Source organism: Sapajus apella, unplaced genomic scaffold (assembly GCF_009761245.1).
Source record: "Sapajus apella isolate SASKATOON/1434 unplaced genomic scaffold, GSC_monkey_1.0 scaffold80, whole genome shotgun sequence".
NCBI lineage: Eukaryota > Metazoa > Chordata > Mammalia > Primates > Cebidae > Sapajus > Sapajus apella.
In genome coordinates this window covers 9,130,282-9,150,061 of record NW_022437020.1, presented here as the reverse complement: position 1 = coordinate 9,150,061, position 19,780 = coordinate 9,130,282, and the positions used below count along the sequence as shown (strand labels likewise).

The 19,780-nt window shown below is 42.8% G+C and overlaps 1 protein-coding gene across 3 annotated transcripts in view; it reads right to left on the bottom strand.

The window, feature by feature from the left end:
• The window catches only part of LRRK1 (leucine rich repeat kinase 1), a 147,983-nt gene that overhangs the window by 68,411 nt on the left and 59,792 nt on the right, over nt 1-19,780 (bottom strand). For all 3 annotated transcript variants that reach the window (XM_032252866.1, XM_032252865.1, XM_032252868.1), the window contains 3 exons: nt 19,609-19,780; nt 15,636-15,815; nt 15,061-15,209 (listed from right to left, as the gene is read on the bottom strand). In XM_032252866.1, the coding sequence (XP_032108757.1) occupies nt 15,061-15,209; nt 15,636-15,815; nt 19,609-19,780 (501 nt within the window). The remainder of the gene's footprint in view (nt 1-15,060; nt 15,210-15,635; nt 15,816-19,608) is intronic.

Below are 19,780 nucleotides of genomic sequence, written 5' to 3'. Positions count from 1 at the left end.
ACGGTGGCTCACACCTGTAATCCCAGCACTTCAGGAGGCTGAGGTGGGTGGATCACTTGAGGTCAGGAGTTCAAGACCAGCCTGGAAAACATGGTGAAACCCAATCTCTACTAAAAATATGAAAAATTAACCTGGTGTGATGGTGCACACCTGTAGTCCCAGCTACTTAGGAGGCTGAGGCAGGAGAATCACTTGAACCTGGGAGGCAGAGGTTGCAGTGAGCTGAGATTGCTCCACTGCACTCCAGCCTGGGTGACACAGACTCCGTCTCAAAAAATAATAAAAAAAAAAGATGTCCATGCACTTGACATTAAAACACAGCTCTTCAAGCTCTGAAGCCCTCATTAGCCCTCATTACTTATTTGTGTTTAGTCCGGGCAGAATCACAATAAACAAGATTCAGAAAGAACAAAGCCAGCAATTGTATAATCCTACCCATGAAGGCTAAGCTACAAAATCAAAGACAGCTGGTTATGGAGAACCCACCAATTCAACACAGCAGTGGGTAAGCTGCACCCACTCTGGAGCAAGCAGACGGGGAATCTGCTCATACTGGTTTTCAAGCATGAGCCCTTTCAATTTCAGGTCAAGTAAAAGTACCTCTTTCTCCAGAAGGCGCAGTGCAATGAATTTGGAAACTTGTTCTCCATGGCAGTGGTAGTGACTCAGGTTGTTTTCAAAAAGGACTGAGTGTATTTAAGGGCAACTGGTTCAGTAGAGACTAACGTGTAAGAAGGGTACCATTCAGGGGGTACTAGCCGCCTTTACACGCTGCTTCTTGGAGATGTTAACCATAAACTTATGACAGTGAATGAAGCACTGGGCCACAATGACATCTCTTACATTATTATGTCGGTGCAGACCTATTGGTTGAAGAAAAAAATTATGTTATGAAAAGCTGGCATCTACAAGGCTTTTAGCCTGGCCTTGAGCCTCAGCAGATGTGGCTGGCACCCCAGCCCAGTGCAGACTCAGAAAAGGATTCCTGGCTCTTGGGACACATGCACACAGCTGTGCCCCTGTACGATTCTGTGGGGTCAAGAGCAGCCTTGCCAGAGTGACGTTGTAATGTTAGCTCCTTACTAGGTCTCACCGACCCCACAAAGCAGAATTCATAGCTCTTCCCGTGTCTCCAACTCCTTGTTCCTGTCAGTTGGTCAGTATTTTGCTTATGAGTCATGAGTAAGAATCTTCCCCCCTAGAAACTGCCAATCCTTTCAGAGAACAGACTATGGCTCAGTAACAGAAGGTACAACACAGTAAAAGGCAGTTAATAGGTATCTATTCGGCCGGGCATGGTGGCTCAGGCCTGTAACCCCAGTGCTTTGGGAGGTTAAAGAGGGCAGAGCACCTGAGGTTGGGAGTTCAAGACCAGCCTGACCAACAGGGAAAAACCAGAAAGAGAAGAAAAGAAAGAAAAGAAAGAAAAGAAAGAAAAGAAAGAAAAGAAAGGAAGGAAGGAAGGAAGGAAGGAAGGAAGGAAGGAAGGAAGGAAGGAGGAAGGAAGGAAGGAAGGAAAGAGAAAGAAAGAAAGAGAAAGAAAGAAAAGGGAGGGAGGGAGAAAAAGGAAAGGAAGAAAGAAAGAAAAAGAAAAGAAAGAAAGAGAAAGGAAAACAAAGAGAAAGCAAGCAAGCAGGGTGTGGTGTCGCATGCCTGTAATCCCAGCCACTCAGGAAGATGAGGCAGGAGAATCACTTGAACCTGGGAGGTAGAGGTTGCAGTGAGCCAAGTTCGAACCATTGCACTCCAGCCTGGGCAACAAGAGCAAAGCTCTGTCTCAAAAAAAAAAAAAAAGGTAACTACTCAATGAAGACACACATGTTACAAGGAAGGGAAATACACAGAAAGTTCTTGAATTTGTCAATCCTTTGCCCATACGAACCCCAAGTCTTTCCTTCTGCAGTTAAGCAAAGATTCCTGGGACGGTGCCTTCTCCTTGTTGAATCAGCCAGTAAGACAAGAGCCACACCCTGATATGCAGAAGAAACAGTAAGAACAACCAACAGCGGGAGGAGCCGCGGAATCAGTGAGTCTCATCTAAAATGAAGAGATCCCCCAAAGGCCTGAAGAACAGGCCAAAAGAAGCCCTGAAAACAAAGGTGCTCAGAGCAGCAGGCCCAGAAATGGCATCCGAAGGCTCACCCCAGGTCATCTGAGTGACGCCAATGATTATAGGAGAGAAGAGATGAGGGCTGCAGGCAGGGCCTGTGCACTGATACCCGCAAGCTGAAGGTAAATTTTAAGGCTGCAGATGTTCTTTGGGATCCCAGACCACCAGAAGGGGCCCTGAGCAATAGGGATTCAGTGACAGAGAATCGGCAACACCAGAGACAGCAACTCTTGTACACGTGACGGCCACAACAGAACCAAAACAAACTGTGCCTCATCTCTGCTCCCAGGAGAAATCCTCAGTGTGGGTTTTCTAAACGCCTGCTTCTCAAGTCCCTGCACTCTGGTGGAGACAAGCTCTTAGGGAGAAAGGAGGCATTTAAAATAGGAGGATGAGAAGGACACTGTACCTTGGCTAGCTGTCTACCTGGCACCTAAAGTGGCCCAGGGCAGGTGGATCCAGGCCAAGGGCAGTGAAGCAAAGGTGGCAAGGATGGTGTGATGAGTTGCAGTGTGCCCCTCCCAAAAGACATGCTGAAGTCCTAATGCCCTGTACCCCAGAAAGTGACCTCAATTAAAAACAGAGGTCATCTAGCCAAAATGAGGTTATTGTGAGGGCTCTCACCCAATGTGACTGGTGTCCTTATGAAAAAGGAGAAATTTGAACGTAGAGGCAGACAATGGGAAAATGATGTGAGGACACGGGGAGAAGTTAGTAGATAACTGGAGAGATGTGGCCACAAGCCAAGGAGTGTTGGGGACCACAAGCAGCCCCCAGCAGCTGGAAGAGACAGAGAAGACACTCCCTCAGGGCTTTCAGGAGGAGCCGACCCTGCCAACACCTTGACCTTGGACTGCTGGCCTCCAGGAGTGTGAGAGAATAAATTTTCTGTTGTTTTAGGCCACCCAGTTTTGGGTGCTTTGTTATAACAGTTCTAGGAATTCAGATGGTAAAGAGTCAAGGGAAGAGAGGGGAGGTTGGGACCTGAGAACTGGGAACATTGCATTGACACAGATTATGGCCATGTTCACACAGTTTACAAAAGGAAAGGCAAGGAACGGACTCCTGAAAGCCAAAAGCATTTCTGTTGAGACAAGTAGATTAGAAATGTAATTTTAAAAGGTAATGACTATGACAGAAAAAAAATCAGCCATTAAATTTGGGGAAAGCCTGTGAGGACTCTCGTGTAAATGGAGAATTTCAGAAAGGACTTGAGAATAAATACCACAGGGAGTAAGGAAAGGAGAGACAAGAAAAGGGGGGACAGTCTCTTTCTTCTTCTTTTTTTTTTAGACGAAGTTTCATTCTGTCACCAGGCTGGAGTGTAGTGGTATGATCTTGGCCCACTGCAACCTCCACCTCCCAGGTTCAAGCAATTCCCCTGCCTCAGCCTCCCGAGTAGCTGGGACCACAGTCGCCTGGCACCATGCCTAGCTAAATTTTTTTTTGATATTTTTAGTAGAGATGGCATTTCACAATGTTGGCCAGGATGGTCTAGATCTCTTGACTTCCTGATCTGCCTGCCTCAGCCTCCCAAAATGCTGGGATTACAGGCGTGAGCCACCGTGCCTGGCCGACAGTTTCCTTCTAATCTTAGAGGGGTTTACTCAGTTAAATAAAAGACTAAATGAGAGAAATCAGTGAAGTCAGTTTTGACAATAGCATGTCTGCTAAATATATTGTAAATATCAGAATTAGTGGTTAGCTGCCAATATGTTTAAACAAACAAAGAAAGGAAACACTACCACAGAAACCAGATAAATGAGAAACATAAGCACAAAAATAACTTACAAGATACACTTCTGATCATATCTTAATCAACATGTAACTATCTGTATTAAACAATCAACATGTAACTATCTGTATTGAACAATCAACATGTAACAATCTGCACTGAACAATCATTGTAACAATCTGCGGCTACAAGTTCAGGCAACAGGCCAACAATCTGGAAGTAGAAATGTAAGATTTACTTACCAATATCAAAATTATCAGTGACACAATCAGAGAAAAAACAAAACATTGTATGAAACAAACAGGAAAATAAACAATCAGCTCCCAAAGGCTCCTGATTCAATATAATTTTTTTCCCAATCAAATATTTCAAATAACAAATAGTCCCTATGTTATGTAAATGGTTCCTTAATACAGGACTGGTTTCATTTTATGAGTCAATACCAGTTACTTTGCAAGGGCCATTAAAATTCCAGGCCAATTACATGTATGTACATGGATGCAGAAACTACAACAAAATATTTAATCAACCACAACAACTAAACTCAAAGATTTAAGTTCTCTAGCCAGATAGGGTCTACACAAAGACAACAGCATGGCAGTAATTTAGGGAGAAGCACAGCATGTTCTATCAAAGAAAGGGAAACAGAGCTCCTCTTTTAAGCAAGTGAATGCCAAAAGATGTGTTTAGTAAAATTCATCACTTTTTCTTTGCTAAAATTCTTAAAAAAATAGGTAGAGAGGTTTTTAAAACAAAAAGCAACATTGTAACCTTTTTTTGGGTAATATTTCAGTCATTCCTTTTAAAAACAGGAAACTTACAAGAAATCTCCTGTCACTAGTTCCAACTTAGGAATTTTGCCAATAGCTATTTGAGAGAGAAAAACAAAGCAAGAAATAAAAATATGGTGTTTGCAGTTAACTAAGCTACTTAACTTGCTTTTGAGAGAACCCTCAGTTTTCTCAATTTGTAAATAATGATAAAACTTCCACCTCACAGGTTGTGTAAGAGATTAAAATAGAATGCTTGGGAAAGTACTTTTTAAAGCTATGAGACCCTGTGTAAACAGAAGGGACGTTATTGCATATAAAAATTTTAACCATCTATCCATCCATTCATGCAACCATGCAATCATCCATCCATCCATCCATCCATCCATCCATGCAACCATGCAATCATCCATCCACCTATCCATTCATCCATCCATCCATCCATCCATCCATCCATCCATGCAACCATGCAATCATCCATCCATCCATCCATCCATCCATGCAACCATGCAATCATCCATCCACCTATCCATCCATCCATCCATCCATCCATCCATCCATGTAACTATCAACCCACCCATCTATCCATGCAACCACGTAACCATCAAACCACCCATGTACCCACCCATCTATCTATCCATCCATCAATTCATCCGTCTACCATCCTCCTATCCAACCATGGAACCATGCAACCATCCACTGACCCATCTATCCATCCATGCAACTATCCATCCATTCATCCACCCACCCATCCATTATCCACCTACCCACCTATCCATCTTGTTCCAAGCCGTACACCAAAGGGCAAACATGGGGTGAGCAAAATTGGCCAAGGTTTCTGCTTTGAGGAAGCTTCTAGTCATGTGGGGAAATTGATTAAAGAAGAATGTCACCCACACAGATAACCCCAAACTTTGCTTAGTGCTTTGAATAAAACTGACAGGAAGCTCTGAGACATATAAGGTTGGGGTGGGGGTGAGTGACCAGGCCTGAGGGTTAAGGAAAGCCTTCCTGAGGATGTTGTGTAGGGATCTGAAGGGTGTTCTGGGTCAAGGAGCAGCAGTGTGCTGAGTGCTAAGAAGGCGGGCTTGCTTTTTCCTGGCTAGGTGTGGTCTATTTGCTGGTACAACATGGATGGTGTAGTCTATCTCTGCCACCAGACACATTGGTTCCTTTCTCTTCTCTTCTCCTTTTTCTTCTTTCTTTCTCTCTCTCCCTCTTTCTCTCTCTCTTTCTCTTTTTAGACAGAGTCTTGTTCTGTCACCCAGGCTGAAGTGCAGTGGCACGATCTCGGCTCACTGCAATCTCTGCCTCCCGGATTCAAGTGATTCTCGTGTCTCAGCCCCACAGTAGCTGGGATGACAGGCATGCCCCACCACACCCAGCTAACGTTTGTATTTTTAGTAGAGATGGGGTTTTACCATGTTGGCCAGGCTGGTCTCGAACTCCTGACCTCAGCTGATCTACCACCTAGGCCACCCAAAGTGCTGGGATTTCAGGCATGAACCACTGTGCCCAGCAGACATAGTACTTTCTTTCCCCCATGTTGTCTTATAATAAATAGCAGTGCTTTGACCATGTTTGTGGCAATTGCTATTTATTTCATTTGAACTATGTCCTAGAGGTATCCTTGAGAAAGGAAATATCAAATTCTGAACAGTTCACTGGGAGAAAAGAGGTTTATAGCTTTTGCCACATGATGCCAATTACTTTCCACACATACGGAACCAATTTACACTGCCTGCAGCAAGACACTGATGTGTCCACTGCTCCAATGCCCTTCCAGATGTCTTACTCAGTGTGTCTATTTATTTTTGCTAGTTTAATAGATGTGTGACAGTACTTGCAAGTTGTTTTAATTTGAATTTCTGTAATTGCCAGTAATGTTGTATATGTTTCCAGGCCACAATTTACTGCTGGTGTTTTCTTATATGTAAATTAACTGTTCATTTGTCTCAGTGTTTTCCTCAGTGGAATCTTTGAACAATGTAACAGCTAGGGCAAGAGTCTGACCCATCACTGTGGAGTCCCAAGCATCTAGCAGGTGATTTACAAACCTTGGCTAAATTAAATTCAATCATCAACTGACATGGAATTGCATCAATGATCTACCTTGGATTTAAGTGTTTGTCAGTTCTTTTTTCTGAAATATTTTCCATGTCCTTTCCTTTTAAAATTATGTTTAGTATAAATCATTTTGCTTTAATATTCATGTTATTTCTGACCATATATCTTCAAATACATTTAGAAATTGAAAGGCAATCATCTCCCACTTATAACTGGGATAAACATGCTTTTAAATATATATATGTGTGTGTGTGTCTATGTATATAACATCTATACAGATTATATCAATAATTACATCTATATATTTTATATATATTATTATATTACAGATATTGCCTATATCTATAGATATGCACACTCTGTTGAGTTTTCAGTGCTTAATGCTAACCTGTCTAGAATTGATTTGCATTGTAATAAACTGTGTTGATATCCAACAATTCTCACAACCTTGGATAATGTTTTTTTTTTTTTTTTTTTTTTTGAGATGGAGTCTCGCTCTGTCACCCAGGCTGGAGTGCAATGGTGTGATCTCGGCTCATTGCTACCTCTGCCTCCCAGGTTCAAAAGATTCTCCTGCCTCAGCCTCCCAAGTAGCTGGGGTAATGGGTGCATGCCACCATGCCTGGCTAATTTTTTTTATCTTTAGTAGAGGTGGGGGTTCACCATGTTGGCCAGGCTGGTTTCAAACTCCTGACCTTGTGATTCACCTGCCTTGGCCTCGCAAAGTGCTGGGATTATAGGTTTGAGCCACTATGCCTGGCTCAATAATGTTTCTTACTGTTATTCTCTTTCTTATTCTATTCTCATTATGTCTTCTAGTTTGTCACTTAAGTTCAAATAACAGTTTTTCTGTTTCTGCCCATCTAGCTTAATCATTTTCTCTGTTGTTAACTAAATACAAGTGACTGATATGCTCACTGCTTCACGGGAGGTCTTAAAATCCAGCAGGACAACATGAACACCGGACTGAGAAGGTCTGTGCTGTTCCCATTCGCTTATTCTGCTGCGTGGCCCTGGCCACCCAATTTCGAGTTCTGTGAAGCACTAACATACACAGGGATGGTGTCACACTGGTCTCCTATTCCACAGGGAAAGCATATGGGCAGAGGACAAGGACAGGGGAAGCTTCGGTATTTGGAACCTAGGGAAAATGGGCATGTGTTTGGAACGTAGAGAAAAATGGGCATGTGTGGAACAATTGACTGAATTGCTCAGCAGGGCACAAGACAAGTGGAGCTGGTGGAAGGATGCTGGGAACAATCCAGAGTTTGCTTTCGTAACTCTCAGAGGGTAGGGGAAGGGCCTCCTCTTCTGCTCACACAAGTGACTGCTGAAAAGGCCAGGCCACGAGGTGTCGGGGTCCATGCCCCAGCACTGGCTCTTACCATGGGGGCCTTGCCAGGCCAGGCTGAATGCTGGGAATGCCAGTGCCCACCTGTGCTCCTACAGCAGCTCCGTCCACTGAGAAAAGGGTACGCGGCACCAGGACAGTGGTGATGTGTGCAGAAGTGCTCTGCAATGCACAAAGCTCTGGAATAACAATCTCTGCACCAAATGTGAGGTCCTACCTAAGACAGGAATGTTGCCCAGAGGCCTCAGGTGTCCCTCAGGAGAGGCCACCAGCTCCCGGCCATCAGGTATAAGCAGGGAGCCCTGGCTCAGGCACCTCCATCAGCAGCTTGCATGGCCCCAGTAAAGTGCCTGCCTTAACTCTGAGGATGTGCAGCTGGGCTGCTTGGGCTCGGGCACTGACACACAGACACGAAGGGTGGGGCACCAGGAACTTGCAAGCTACATAAGCCAGGACTAATCCAAAAAGTAATAATAAATGTCCCTCTCTCTTTAGGTTAGCTGCCAGATTTGAAATCATTAGAGACTTTTCAAAGGAAATTAATAATTTCCCCCATTGGGTTGTTTGAAAGTTAATTTCAGGTCTGGTCTACTTCCCACACTTAAAACAGCTCCGGCTAGCCTCGGCCTGGCGCTCTAACTGCTGAACAGGGATGAACATCGCGGTTAATCTGGGATCTGATTAGGCTTTTCCTGGCATTTCCGAGTTTTCCTGTTCCTTTCTGGGTATGACAACATCAAAGCATTGAGTTGTTTCTCATGGAAACACAGCTAAACATTGACAGGATATTCACCACGAACGCAGGCCGTCACATTAGATGTTCTGGCAGGACTTCGACCGCTTTAAGAGGAACACTGCCCAGCCAGGCAAACGGCTTGGCCAGGTCTGACTTTACTTCACTTTTGTTCCTTAAAGAGTGTGTTCCAGCAGTCCAGACCATGCAGTGTGGCCTCTGGAACCTTCTTCAACCAAACACCAACAAAACCCAAGCAGCCAGCCACTGCCAAGGGAAAACAAACGTGAGTTTCTCTGCACTTTCTCCATCTGCTGGCAGAGGTAGATTCGGACCATGCTTGATCCAGAAACATGTAGAGGGGCTGCTGTAACTGGACCAGCTGTGGCTTCCACGCAGGCAGCAATGACATTAAAAATACTGACCAGCTGGTGGGTTAGGCAGAACTCAACCACACAAAAAACACAATGGCACATGCGTGATCTCCCTAAGATGCCACCATGACGGCACATGCGCGATCTCCCTAAGACGCCACCATAATGTCACATGCGCGATCTCCCTAAGACGCCACCATAATGGCACATGCATGATCTCTCTAAGATGCCACCGTGTGGCCTGTGACGACTTGTTGTACCAGGGCTGGAGCAACAACCTCCATCACACGCGCCCTGAAGGATTTGATAGTTCAACAAGGTCACGCCCATGACTGCCAAACGCATTTTCACACCACCTATCATGTCAGAGAAGCACCCTTTTCATGCCTACCCTTGTGTAATATTCTGAACCAACCAAACTGTCAGTTTAATCCCACTGGATACCTGGGAAGGTGGGAGCACTTACCTCTGGCTCCTGCGTCATCCTTCCTGATGCTGGAGCCCTCCACCTGGCCCCCCCTCACCTCTCTTCTACCAGCTGCAGAGCAGGAATGTGCTGTTGCAGGCTGGAGCTAACGGGCAGCCAGGCACACCCACTCCAAGGTACTTGCCTTTGAAATTCACTTGAATGCTAAAAATACCATCTGCTTTGGGGAAGCTCAAGGAGTCCTTATGACTCAGGTTGTACTGAAATTTCATTTCCTCTTCTGACTCCACGCAACAGAGCCAACGGGAGGAAAAGCAACATTGTCTTTTCCTTGTCTTTTCATTCACAAGACACAGTAATCACTGCCTCCATGCTCTATGCCAACCTTAACAGATGGAAGAAAAGTTACCCCACAGAAAAGATCACAGATAGAGATGACAGCCATTTCTGCTTTTACCTTTACACCAAGAAAATCGGAGACACTGGCTCTCGACCTTGGGTGCACACTGGAATCACCTGGAGAATTTCTAAAACTCTTCATCTCACCCGAGAGATTCGGATTTAATCAGTATAGGATGTGGTCTGAGCATCAGGGTTTTAAAAAGTTCCCAGGGATCATGATGTGCAGAGAATCACTGTCTACATGAAGCCTAGGTGGTAGGGTTCAGGAACTGAGAACTGGGGAAAGCCCTGTGTTTAAGAGTCCGAGCATCAATATTGTTTAGTACTTGTTGACCTTGGACAAATAATGTCTTTATACCTAATAATTTCATCTGTAAAAAAGATACTATTCTCTGTAGTTCTTACTGAGGTGTAATGAGGACCAAATAAAAGTGCTTAGGAAAATAACCAGCACTACATAAATGTCGTGGTTACATGATCATTATTTTCTTTGGGGCTGGGAGGCTAATAATAATGTCAGCTAATATTTATTGAGCACTTATTATGTGCCAGGCCCTGTGCTAAGTGCAGCTGCCCTCCATGGTGGAGATTATTGTTATCTCTGTTTTATAACTGAGAAAACCAACCAAGGCACAGAAAAGTAGAAATATACAGAAACTAGAATATCAGTATTCTTTAGAAACCAGGAAACCAGCAGGAATAAGGGAAGGGTAAAAAGGAAGCAGCAATAAATATAATTCTAAAAGATGGAAAAATATATACTAATAGGACAGGTTCTACACAAATGTGAAGTAGATGGACTCCTCTTTCAAAAGATACACACTCAGATGAGATTAAAAACCAAATGCTGTTTACAAGAAATATGCCTACGGCAAAGAGACAAACAAAAACCTGAAAAGAAATATCTGGGAGAAATGTATCCAAGGTGGGCACAAAGAAAAAGAGGGCAAAGTGGCTGCGTGAAGAGAAAACCAACTCAGTTTCAAGGACAGGGACATCAACAGGATTAAGGTGGCCATTTGATATAATGAAAATAGGTACTGATGAGTTATAAAGCCAGAAACCAGGTATGTCAAGACTTTACAGAGAGATGAGAAGAATGAGGCATGAAAAAGCAGCAGAAGTGGGAAATAAACATATGTACTTGTATCGATGGGTATGTGTACCCTTGCACATCTCTATATATCTGTAAATCTCTATATTTCAGACTCTGATAAAGGAAGCCAGCACAAATAGGCAGCACAGAAAGTGCTCAAATACTGCCATCAACAAGCTAAAATTAGAGAAATAAAAGCAGAAATAAATATTCACCTCAAGAAACAGGGAGCATCTATGAGGCACTTGCCACATGGCAGGCACTGTCATTAGGATGTTATAAATATTACATCTATTTGTCAAGCATCCCTCTGAGACAGGTATTTTATTGTTTTTCCCACTGATCCAAGACACAGAGGAATGCCCTGCAGCAGTGAAGCTTAGATCCAGATGAGAACCAGAAAGTCTCATGCCAAGGCCTTGCTTTAACCTCAATGCCATGAATAAAACACTCAAAAAAGAACATATGGGCCGGGCCAGGTGTGGTAGCTCATGCCTGTAATCCTAGCACTTTGGGAGGCTGAGGCGGGTGGATTGCCTCAGGTCAGGAGTTCAAGACCAGCCTGACCAACATGGGGAAATCCCATCTCTACTAAAAACACAAAAATTAGCTGGGCATGGTGGCGCACACCTGTAATCCCCTCTACTCCGGAGGCTGAGGCAGGAGAATCGCTTGGACCCAGGAGGTGGAGGTTACAGACAGCCAAGATCGTACCATTCCACTCCAGCCTGCGCAACAAGAGTGAAACTCCATCTCAAATATATATATATATATGAGAATAAGGTTTTAATACAAACAGAAGCTAAAATTTTTGAAATAACAAACAAAACAAGTAATGTAAAAAAATCTATCAAGTTCCTTGACAGGACTTGTATTTTAGCATAAATCTCTGGCTGGTTTGATTAAGTGTGAAAGAGAAAAAATAAAACTGTTCAATAATGTAAATGAAGAGAGTTACCTAAGTATAGATATAGAAGAAAAGAATAAGAAAATGCAACATTATGATGGCAAATTCAAAAACCTAAAGGAAATGGATAATTTTCTATGAAAACGTAATTTCCTGACTTGCATATAAGGGAAAGCAGACAATGTGAATTGACAAACGGCTTCAAAAGGAATCAGAAAATAAAGATCTACTTTATCTAACTAATCTTTAACAATAAATAATTCCTATGAGGCTTCTTCAGATAATATTAAGATGGAAAGTTCCCCAAGTTACTTTGTAAAGCTAGCATCGTCTTATATTAAGCCACATAAAAACATTAATAATAGAAAATTATAGATCAATTCACCTATCAACACAGATGCAGAAACTGTAAATAAAATATCAAGACATCAAATCCAGCAGTTAAAAAAGAGACAATTAGCACTTATAACAGAAGTTCAAGATTGAGTCAACATCTCTCATAATCATTTATTCAATAAATACATTAAAGTAGAAAGGCTATATGAATACACTAAGTGCTGCAAAAGGGGATTTGACAAAGTTCGGCAATATTTCCTAAGAAAAACTCAAAGCAAAAATGAATACATGGAAATTACCTAAATATAACAAGAGCTTATTTGCCAAGTGTCTACAGCAAATGCTCATAAATTGGTCACACCAAGACCTTCAAAATCAGGAACAAGATACATGTAACTGCTAGAATCATGATGATGTAACTTTTGAAATTTCTAAAGATACATAATAAAACAAATTATATAAATATTAGAAGAGATCAACTTGTTTTGAATTTGTAGAATATGATCACGTCCAAAAGTCTCAGGGAATTCCAGTAAAAACTACTAGAGTGAAAAGAGAAGACGGGAAAAGAACTGGGTAAAACAGAAAAAACAAAACAACTTTTCTGCATACTAGTAACTCAGGTTGGAACAGAAGTGGAAAGAAGTTATATAAATACATAGATAGTTCATTTAAATGGTAGCAAAAACAATAAAAAAAAGTCACAGATAGGCAAGACAGGTCCGGGACTTTTAGAAGGAAAAGAAAAAAAATTTCATTACAGAAAATAAAAGCTACACAAATAGAGTCACTGTGGGAAATGGGCAAAATAGAAGAACAAATGTTGAGTAATAGCCCAGTCAAGATATCTCTGAAAAAAACAAAAACCAAATGAACAGAAAACTTGCATTAACAGATTGTAAGACTTAAATGTGGTGCCCATAATCAAAACAATATGGCATTTGCCAGAAACAGATTAACAGGCCAGTGAACCAGTACTGAGAATCCCAAAATGTACACAGATATAGATACTGGGGAAAATGCCCGTGGTGACATTTAAATTCCGATGAAAAAGGAAGCTTTTTTTAAAAACTGTGCTAGAGTGACTGGCTAGGTATCTGGAAGAGACAAAAGCTAGCCACCTCCACTCCCTGCCACTTCCCTCATACAATACACACAAATAAATACCAGAAAGGCTAAATCTTAAAATGTAAAAACTAAATGAATGAAAACATTACAAGGAACTCCAGAATACTGAAATAAAATTAGAGTGAAAGTGGCCTTCTTTTATAAACAGATACCAGAAAGAAAAAGATGAACATACTGAATTATGTATTCTTTCATCTTTGCTATCACAAAAGATAACCAAAAAAAGAAAAGACAAGACAAATAATGAACTGGGAAAAATATTGGTGACATTTATGATAAGCCAATTCTTAAAAACCTCTACTATACCAAGAAAAAGGAAAAAAACCCTCCAAAGTGAGAAAAAAAGACAAACGACCCTTTAGAAAAAATAAAGAACGAACAGTAACAGGCAGTTCACTTAAGGGGAATGCAGATGGTTCATGAACATATGAAAAGATATTCAATATTAATAAAAACATGGAAATTAAAATAAGGAGTTTTTTTTTTTTTTTTTTTTTTGCCAATCACGCTGATAAAAATTAATAGGCTCCAGGATGCCTATTGCTGGCTGAGGTGTGGGACAGAGAATTCTATATTTTGTTGGTGAAAGTGTGAATCACCAGAGTTTTTGGGGGCAGTGTTTCCAAAGCAGTCCACTTTTGGGACTCTGCTCTATATAAGCAAACATACCATAGCAAATCAGGCTATAGCGCAAGAGGAAAAAACATATTTCAAATGTTTGCCAATAGAAGGAGAGCTATGTCAACTAAGCCACATTAACTCTATGTATTTAAAGAATGTACCTGAAAGAATGAGTTGTAGCCACACTAACTGATCTGGAGGAAGTCCATGACAGAGTACTAAATTTAAAAAGCCAAATTGAGGATAATATAAATCATGCAATACTATTTTTGTTATTAAAATGAGAAATTAAAACTAAACCTTGTAGAGATTTATAAATGTTTTTATAGCATCGCATATGGAAGGATGTGAAAAGATTCCTACTTGGTTGTTAAATTATTTACGTCAAGGGCAGAAGAGCCATCATTTTTATTACCGCTTTCAATTGTTATCACTTGTTACACAATCATATATAATTTTAGTATTTTTAAATTTTAAAACATAAAAATTTTAAAAAGAAAATATGTTAAATATGATGTATTTAGCCAATTTTTGAAAAAAGCAAACAAACAAAAACTTTGGGAGGGGATGAAGCCCAGATTTCAGATCCCACCTTGCTACAGTTTGAATGTCCCCTTCAAAGCCCACGATGAAAGGTAATTGCTGTTGCAATGATATTAAGGGGTGGGACCATTGAGAGGTGATTAGGCCAAGAAGCCCCAACCCTCCTAAATGGATTAACATTGTTACTGTGGGAGTGGGTTTGTAATTTTGAGGGTGGGTTGTTGTAAAAGTGGGTTCTTCCCTCCCTTGGTCTGTTGGTCTCTTGCCCTCCACCTTCCGCCATGGGATGCGACTGCATGAAGGGCCTCACCAGATACCAGTGCTATGCCCTTGGACTTCTCAATCTCCAGAATTGTGAGCCAAATATATTTCTGTTTATTATAAATTCCCCAGCCTGTGGTATTCAGTTTCAGCAGTACAAAAGGAAATAAGATGCACTCCACAGGCAGTGACTACTCACTGTTTTTCCCGGATAACTGCTGGGCAAGGCACTGGCTTCAATGAAATACTTTCTCAGCAGATGTTTGCTGGGGTCAGGACTGTCCAGTAAGATGTAGGAACAGAAATAGGCCCCATGCCGAAGCAGGAATATGGCAATGTCTTCATTCCCTAAAGGAACAAAACCAGAAAGCTAAGGGCATGCAGGTGCAGAGAGTGTCACAGTTGTTGGAAGAGCAGCCTCTGATATGTGGAATGGAAACTGAAAAGGTACTTGTGCTGGTTGTACTTCTCTATTTACTTCCCTTGATGTGTCGAGTTCCCGTTAGTGGGAGAATTTCTGTGGGGCTTTGCCCTTTGGAGTGCCTCAGGCAACAGTGCCACTAGCCACAGTCAGTCTCTGTCACTGAAATCCCCTTGCGGGGCAAGTCGGGGGGAAATGAGGAAGGGTGCAGATATTTTGAAAAAGAAATACAGAACAGGAGTTGCAAAAGAGGTAATTTGAGAGCTAAGAGTGAGAATAAAGACACGGTCCCACATCTGGAGGCTGAGACAGTCTGCACGGTCAGAGCTGACTCGGGTAGCAGGGAGACCCACCTGACTTGATGGCCGCATAGAGGGGCAAGCGCACGATGACAGGGAACTCATTCTTCCTGATGGCGTAGCTCTCCGGGTCGGCCCCATGTGTCAAGACCAGGAGCTTCACAACTCCCAGGTGCCCTCGCTGGCAAGCCAAGGCCAGCATCCAGTTCAGCAGCCGTTGGGGACTGCAGGGACCTGGCAGGATATGGCAGGACAAAGGGAAAGTACCACTGAAGGGTGCTGCTTGCTCCCACTCTGCTCTTCCCCTAGACATATGCCCCACGGAATACTACACAGCCATGAAAAAAGAATGCAATCATGTCCTTTGCAGCAACATGGAGGGAGCTGGAGGTCATTCTCCTAAGTAAACTAACACAGGAAGAGAAAACCAAATACTGCGTGTTATCACTTATAAGGGGGAGCTAAATATTGAGTGTACATGGACACAAAGAAGGGAACAACAGGCACTGGGGACTACTTGAGGGTAGAGGGAGGAAAAAGGGTGAAGATTTAAAAACTACCTACTGGGTACTATGCTGATTACCCAGGTGACAAAATCATCTGCATACCAAACCCTGGCACATGCAATTTACTCATGTAACAAACCTGCATATGTACCCCTGAACCTCAAAGTTAAAAAAAAGCAAAATCCAGCTGTCCTGTTTCCAGCTGAAAGTTGCTTCTGTTGAGTTGATAGTGTTTTCTGGAACAGGCCCCCGAACTGCATATGACATTTCCCACATCATTCACCTACCTGCATATCAGATAACGCCAAGTGATAAAATGTAGGATTCCAAATGTCATATAAAATAGGTGTGTGGAAATAAGACTAGAAAGAACTACCCCAATGTTGTAGTGTTATCTCTGGGGTCTCCCCCGCCCTCAGCCCTCCCCTAGGGTAACATTACATGCAGGAGTATAAACTTTGGGGACAGGCATTTTAGAGTTAAAATAGTTGAGCTATGTAATTTTGGACACATTTCTTAATCTCTCTCTGCCTCAGTTTACCTATGGGTAAAATCGGAATAATAATACTCATCCTCCCAGGTTTAATGTGAGGACTACATAATGTATGTCAAGTGCCTGGATCAATAAATCCTAACTCATTATGTTGTGTTATTATGTTATTAGAGTACTAAGACTTCCCCACGTTTTTAAATTATCTGTAACACTCATATATTACTTTCATGAGTAATAATAACACAAGCTTTGGTGAAAGAAACAGATCTAAACTGTCAGGTCTAAGACTGAGAATTTCTCCCCAGTAGAACTGCCTACTTAATTTCAGGATGAAATAACACTTAACACATTGAATTAATGGGGACAGTGTGGGCTGAAATGTTACAGTATCTTCAAATTCAAAATAGTGCAATATCATTTAGGTCTAGTTGCCAGGGAAAAATGACCTCATCTTCTGCATGGACACTTCCCAAATGCATCATAACACACTGTCTCATTTCCAGAGGCACAGAGTCCTTAGGGATCCAAGTGCTCCCAAGTGAGGAGGGAGTGACCCTCTCCTTCATGACAGGACATTGATAGGAGCCCAGGGTCAGGACAGCCCTGTTATTCACCAAATAAAGCACCTCACATAGGGCTGAGGCTGGAGCCGGTGCCAAGTAAATATCCCTTCTTCTCCCTCTACTGTTAATCAGAATTAATGATTTGGAGGTATGTTAACAGAAAATAAGTGATCCCTAATTCACTTACCCAAGAATATCTAGGTAAGAGAAACACAGTAACCATGCTCGTAACTTCTGATGAGATGGGGATGCCTCAGTCTTAGGAGGCAGGCATCGTATTTCAGGACCATGACTTTAAGATGAGGAAACCAAAGCTCAGAGAGTTTTGGAAACGGAGGAGACGGGTCAAAGCGGTGGCAAAATCTATAGGGAAAGGATGCAAACCTTCTGAAAGGTGCGGAGGTTCTGCAGAGCCTCGGGAGAGAATAGCCGAAGGCAGCTGTTCTACAACCCTCAGGCAGAGGGCAGGAGTAGGTACAAGGGATTGTGGGGAAAGTTATCTTAAACAGGCATGGTGCCCAGGAAGTGACCTTTGATCATCTGCATGGGTGAGGTTATGGGAACATTATAAATGTTAATTACCTACAGGTTGCGTGGGCTCCAGGTTTTCGGCACTGTGCCTACACTGAATAAGAGCAAGCAGCTCCAGCTTCTCCGGGCTGCGATCTGGCCACTAGACCCAGACAGTCATCTGGCTGCTCTTACACTGCATACCTGTGTCTGAGTACACATTTCATCCGTCGGCCAGGGTCTGTGGGACTGACCGGGCAGGGGAACTTCCTAAAGGTCCCGTACTTGGTAAGTAATAAGATCAAGACCTAAACCTTGCCTTGTCTAAAATCAAAGGGTACTCTCTTAACCACACAAAAGCCCTACAGGTATTGTCTACAGCCTAAAGCCAGCAACAGAGCAGCCTCTCTTCCTCCCTTCTCAGCTTCAGAAACCAGAAAGCACGTAGCAGTGTGCCTCAAATAATGCATCCCCTCAACCTTTCATCCCTCTTCTTCTCAATCCTCCTTGTTCTCTAGCTGCCTCATTTTTGTTTTTTGTTTGAGACAGGGTCTCCTTCTGTCTCAGGCCGGGGTGCAGTCATGTGATCACACCTGACTGCAGTCTCGGGCTCCTGGCTCAAACCATCCTCCCGTCTTAGCCTACCAAGTAGCTGGCACTAAAAGCATGTGCCACCATGCCTGGTGAATTTTTTAAAATGTTTTGTAGAGAAGGAGGTCTCACTATGTTACTCAGGCTGGTCTTGAACTCCTGACCTCAAGTGCTCCTCTTGCCTTGGCCTCCCAAAATGTTGGGATTAGAGGCGTGAGCCACCACGTCCGACCTGCCTCTTGTTTGTCTTCTTGCCTTAACTGACTCCTGACCATGGCTGACTTCCCTTCTGGCTTGGGAACCCCTTTGCAGGAAGTGCAGGGGCGGGTACACACTGTTTTGCCCATCTCTGCACTTTCTGCAAAGCCCACCACAATGGTCTGAAATCCTTTCATCCTCAGCAGCTCTGCTCAGAGTTGAGCTAAAGACAGGATGCTCCTGGGAGCAGCTGAAAACCGTGATGAGGTCCAGCCACACTTCCTGCTCTGCAAAAGCAGGCAATCCAAGTCCTTCCCTCATGTGTCTGCAAAGAAAACTCCTATTCACTCTGCAATGCCCAGGTCAGATGTCAGCCTCCCTTGAGAGACCCCATCCTGCAAAGGGGTGGACTGCAGGGAATGTTTAGGGCAGTGAAACTGTTCTATGTAATACGGTAATGATGGACACATGCCATTATCCATTTGTCAAAACTGACAGGATGTACAACAGCAAGAATGAATTGCCATGTAAGCGACGGACTTTAGTTAGTAAGAAGCTATCAATATTAGCTGATCAATTGTAGCAACTGTTACCACACTAATGGGACACGGAGTTATAGGGAAAACCGTGTCGGGGGTGCACGACGGAACTCGCCTCTCTGAACTTTGGTTTCCTCATCTTAAAACCATGGTCCTGAAATATAGCAGCTGCCTCCTAAGACTAATACATCCTGATCTCAACAGAAGTTACAGCATGATTACTGTGTTTCTTTTACCTAGATATTCTTGTGTAAGTGCATCAGGGATCACCTGTTTTCTGTTAACATATCTTCAAATCATTAATTCTGGAACTCTGTACATTGCAATCAATTTTTCCATAAATATAAAACTTCTCTAAAAAACCCAAAGTCTATTAATTATTTTTTAAAAAGCAATGTTAATTACATTCTCTATGAAATATGGCGTGTGAGACTTTCCCTTGTGAGTTCAGGGGAGTGAGAGGTGGGATGTGGCTGGCAGGAAGCTTCACTTTGTTTGGATGTCGGTGGCCTGCCCTGGATTTCTTGATCTCATTATTGGTGAAAGCATGAAGAAATAAACATTTTGGGGTAACGCCTAAGAAGAGGGTACCCTGAGACATGGTTAAGAACTCGCCTTGTGATTTACCTGGTAAGGACTCAAGCAATTCCTGCACAACTGCCATGTGCCCATAATACGCTGCCACCACGGCTGGGTTGTCATCTGTGGGTTCTGTCGGCAGCTCCACCAGTCTTTCGGTGAGTAGATAGCGGACCATCTCCAGGTCCCCATAGGCGGCTGGGATGCTCAGAAGCTGGCT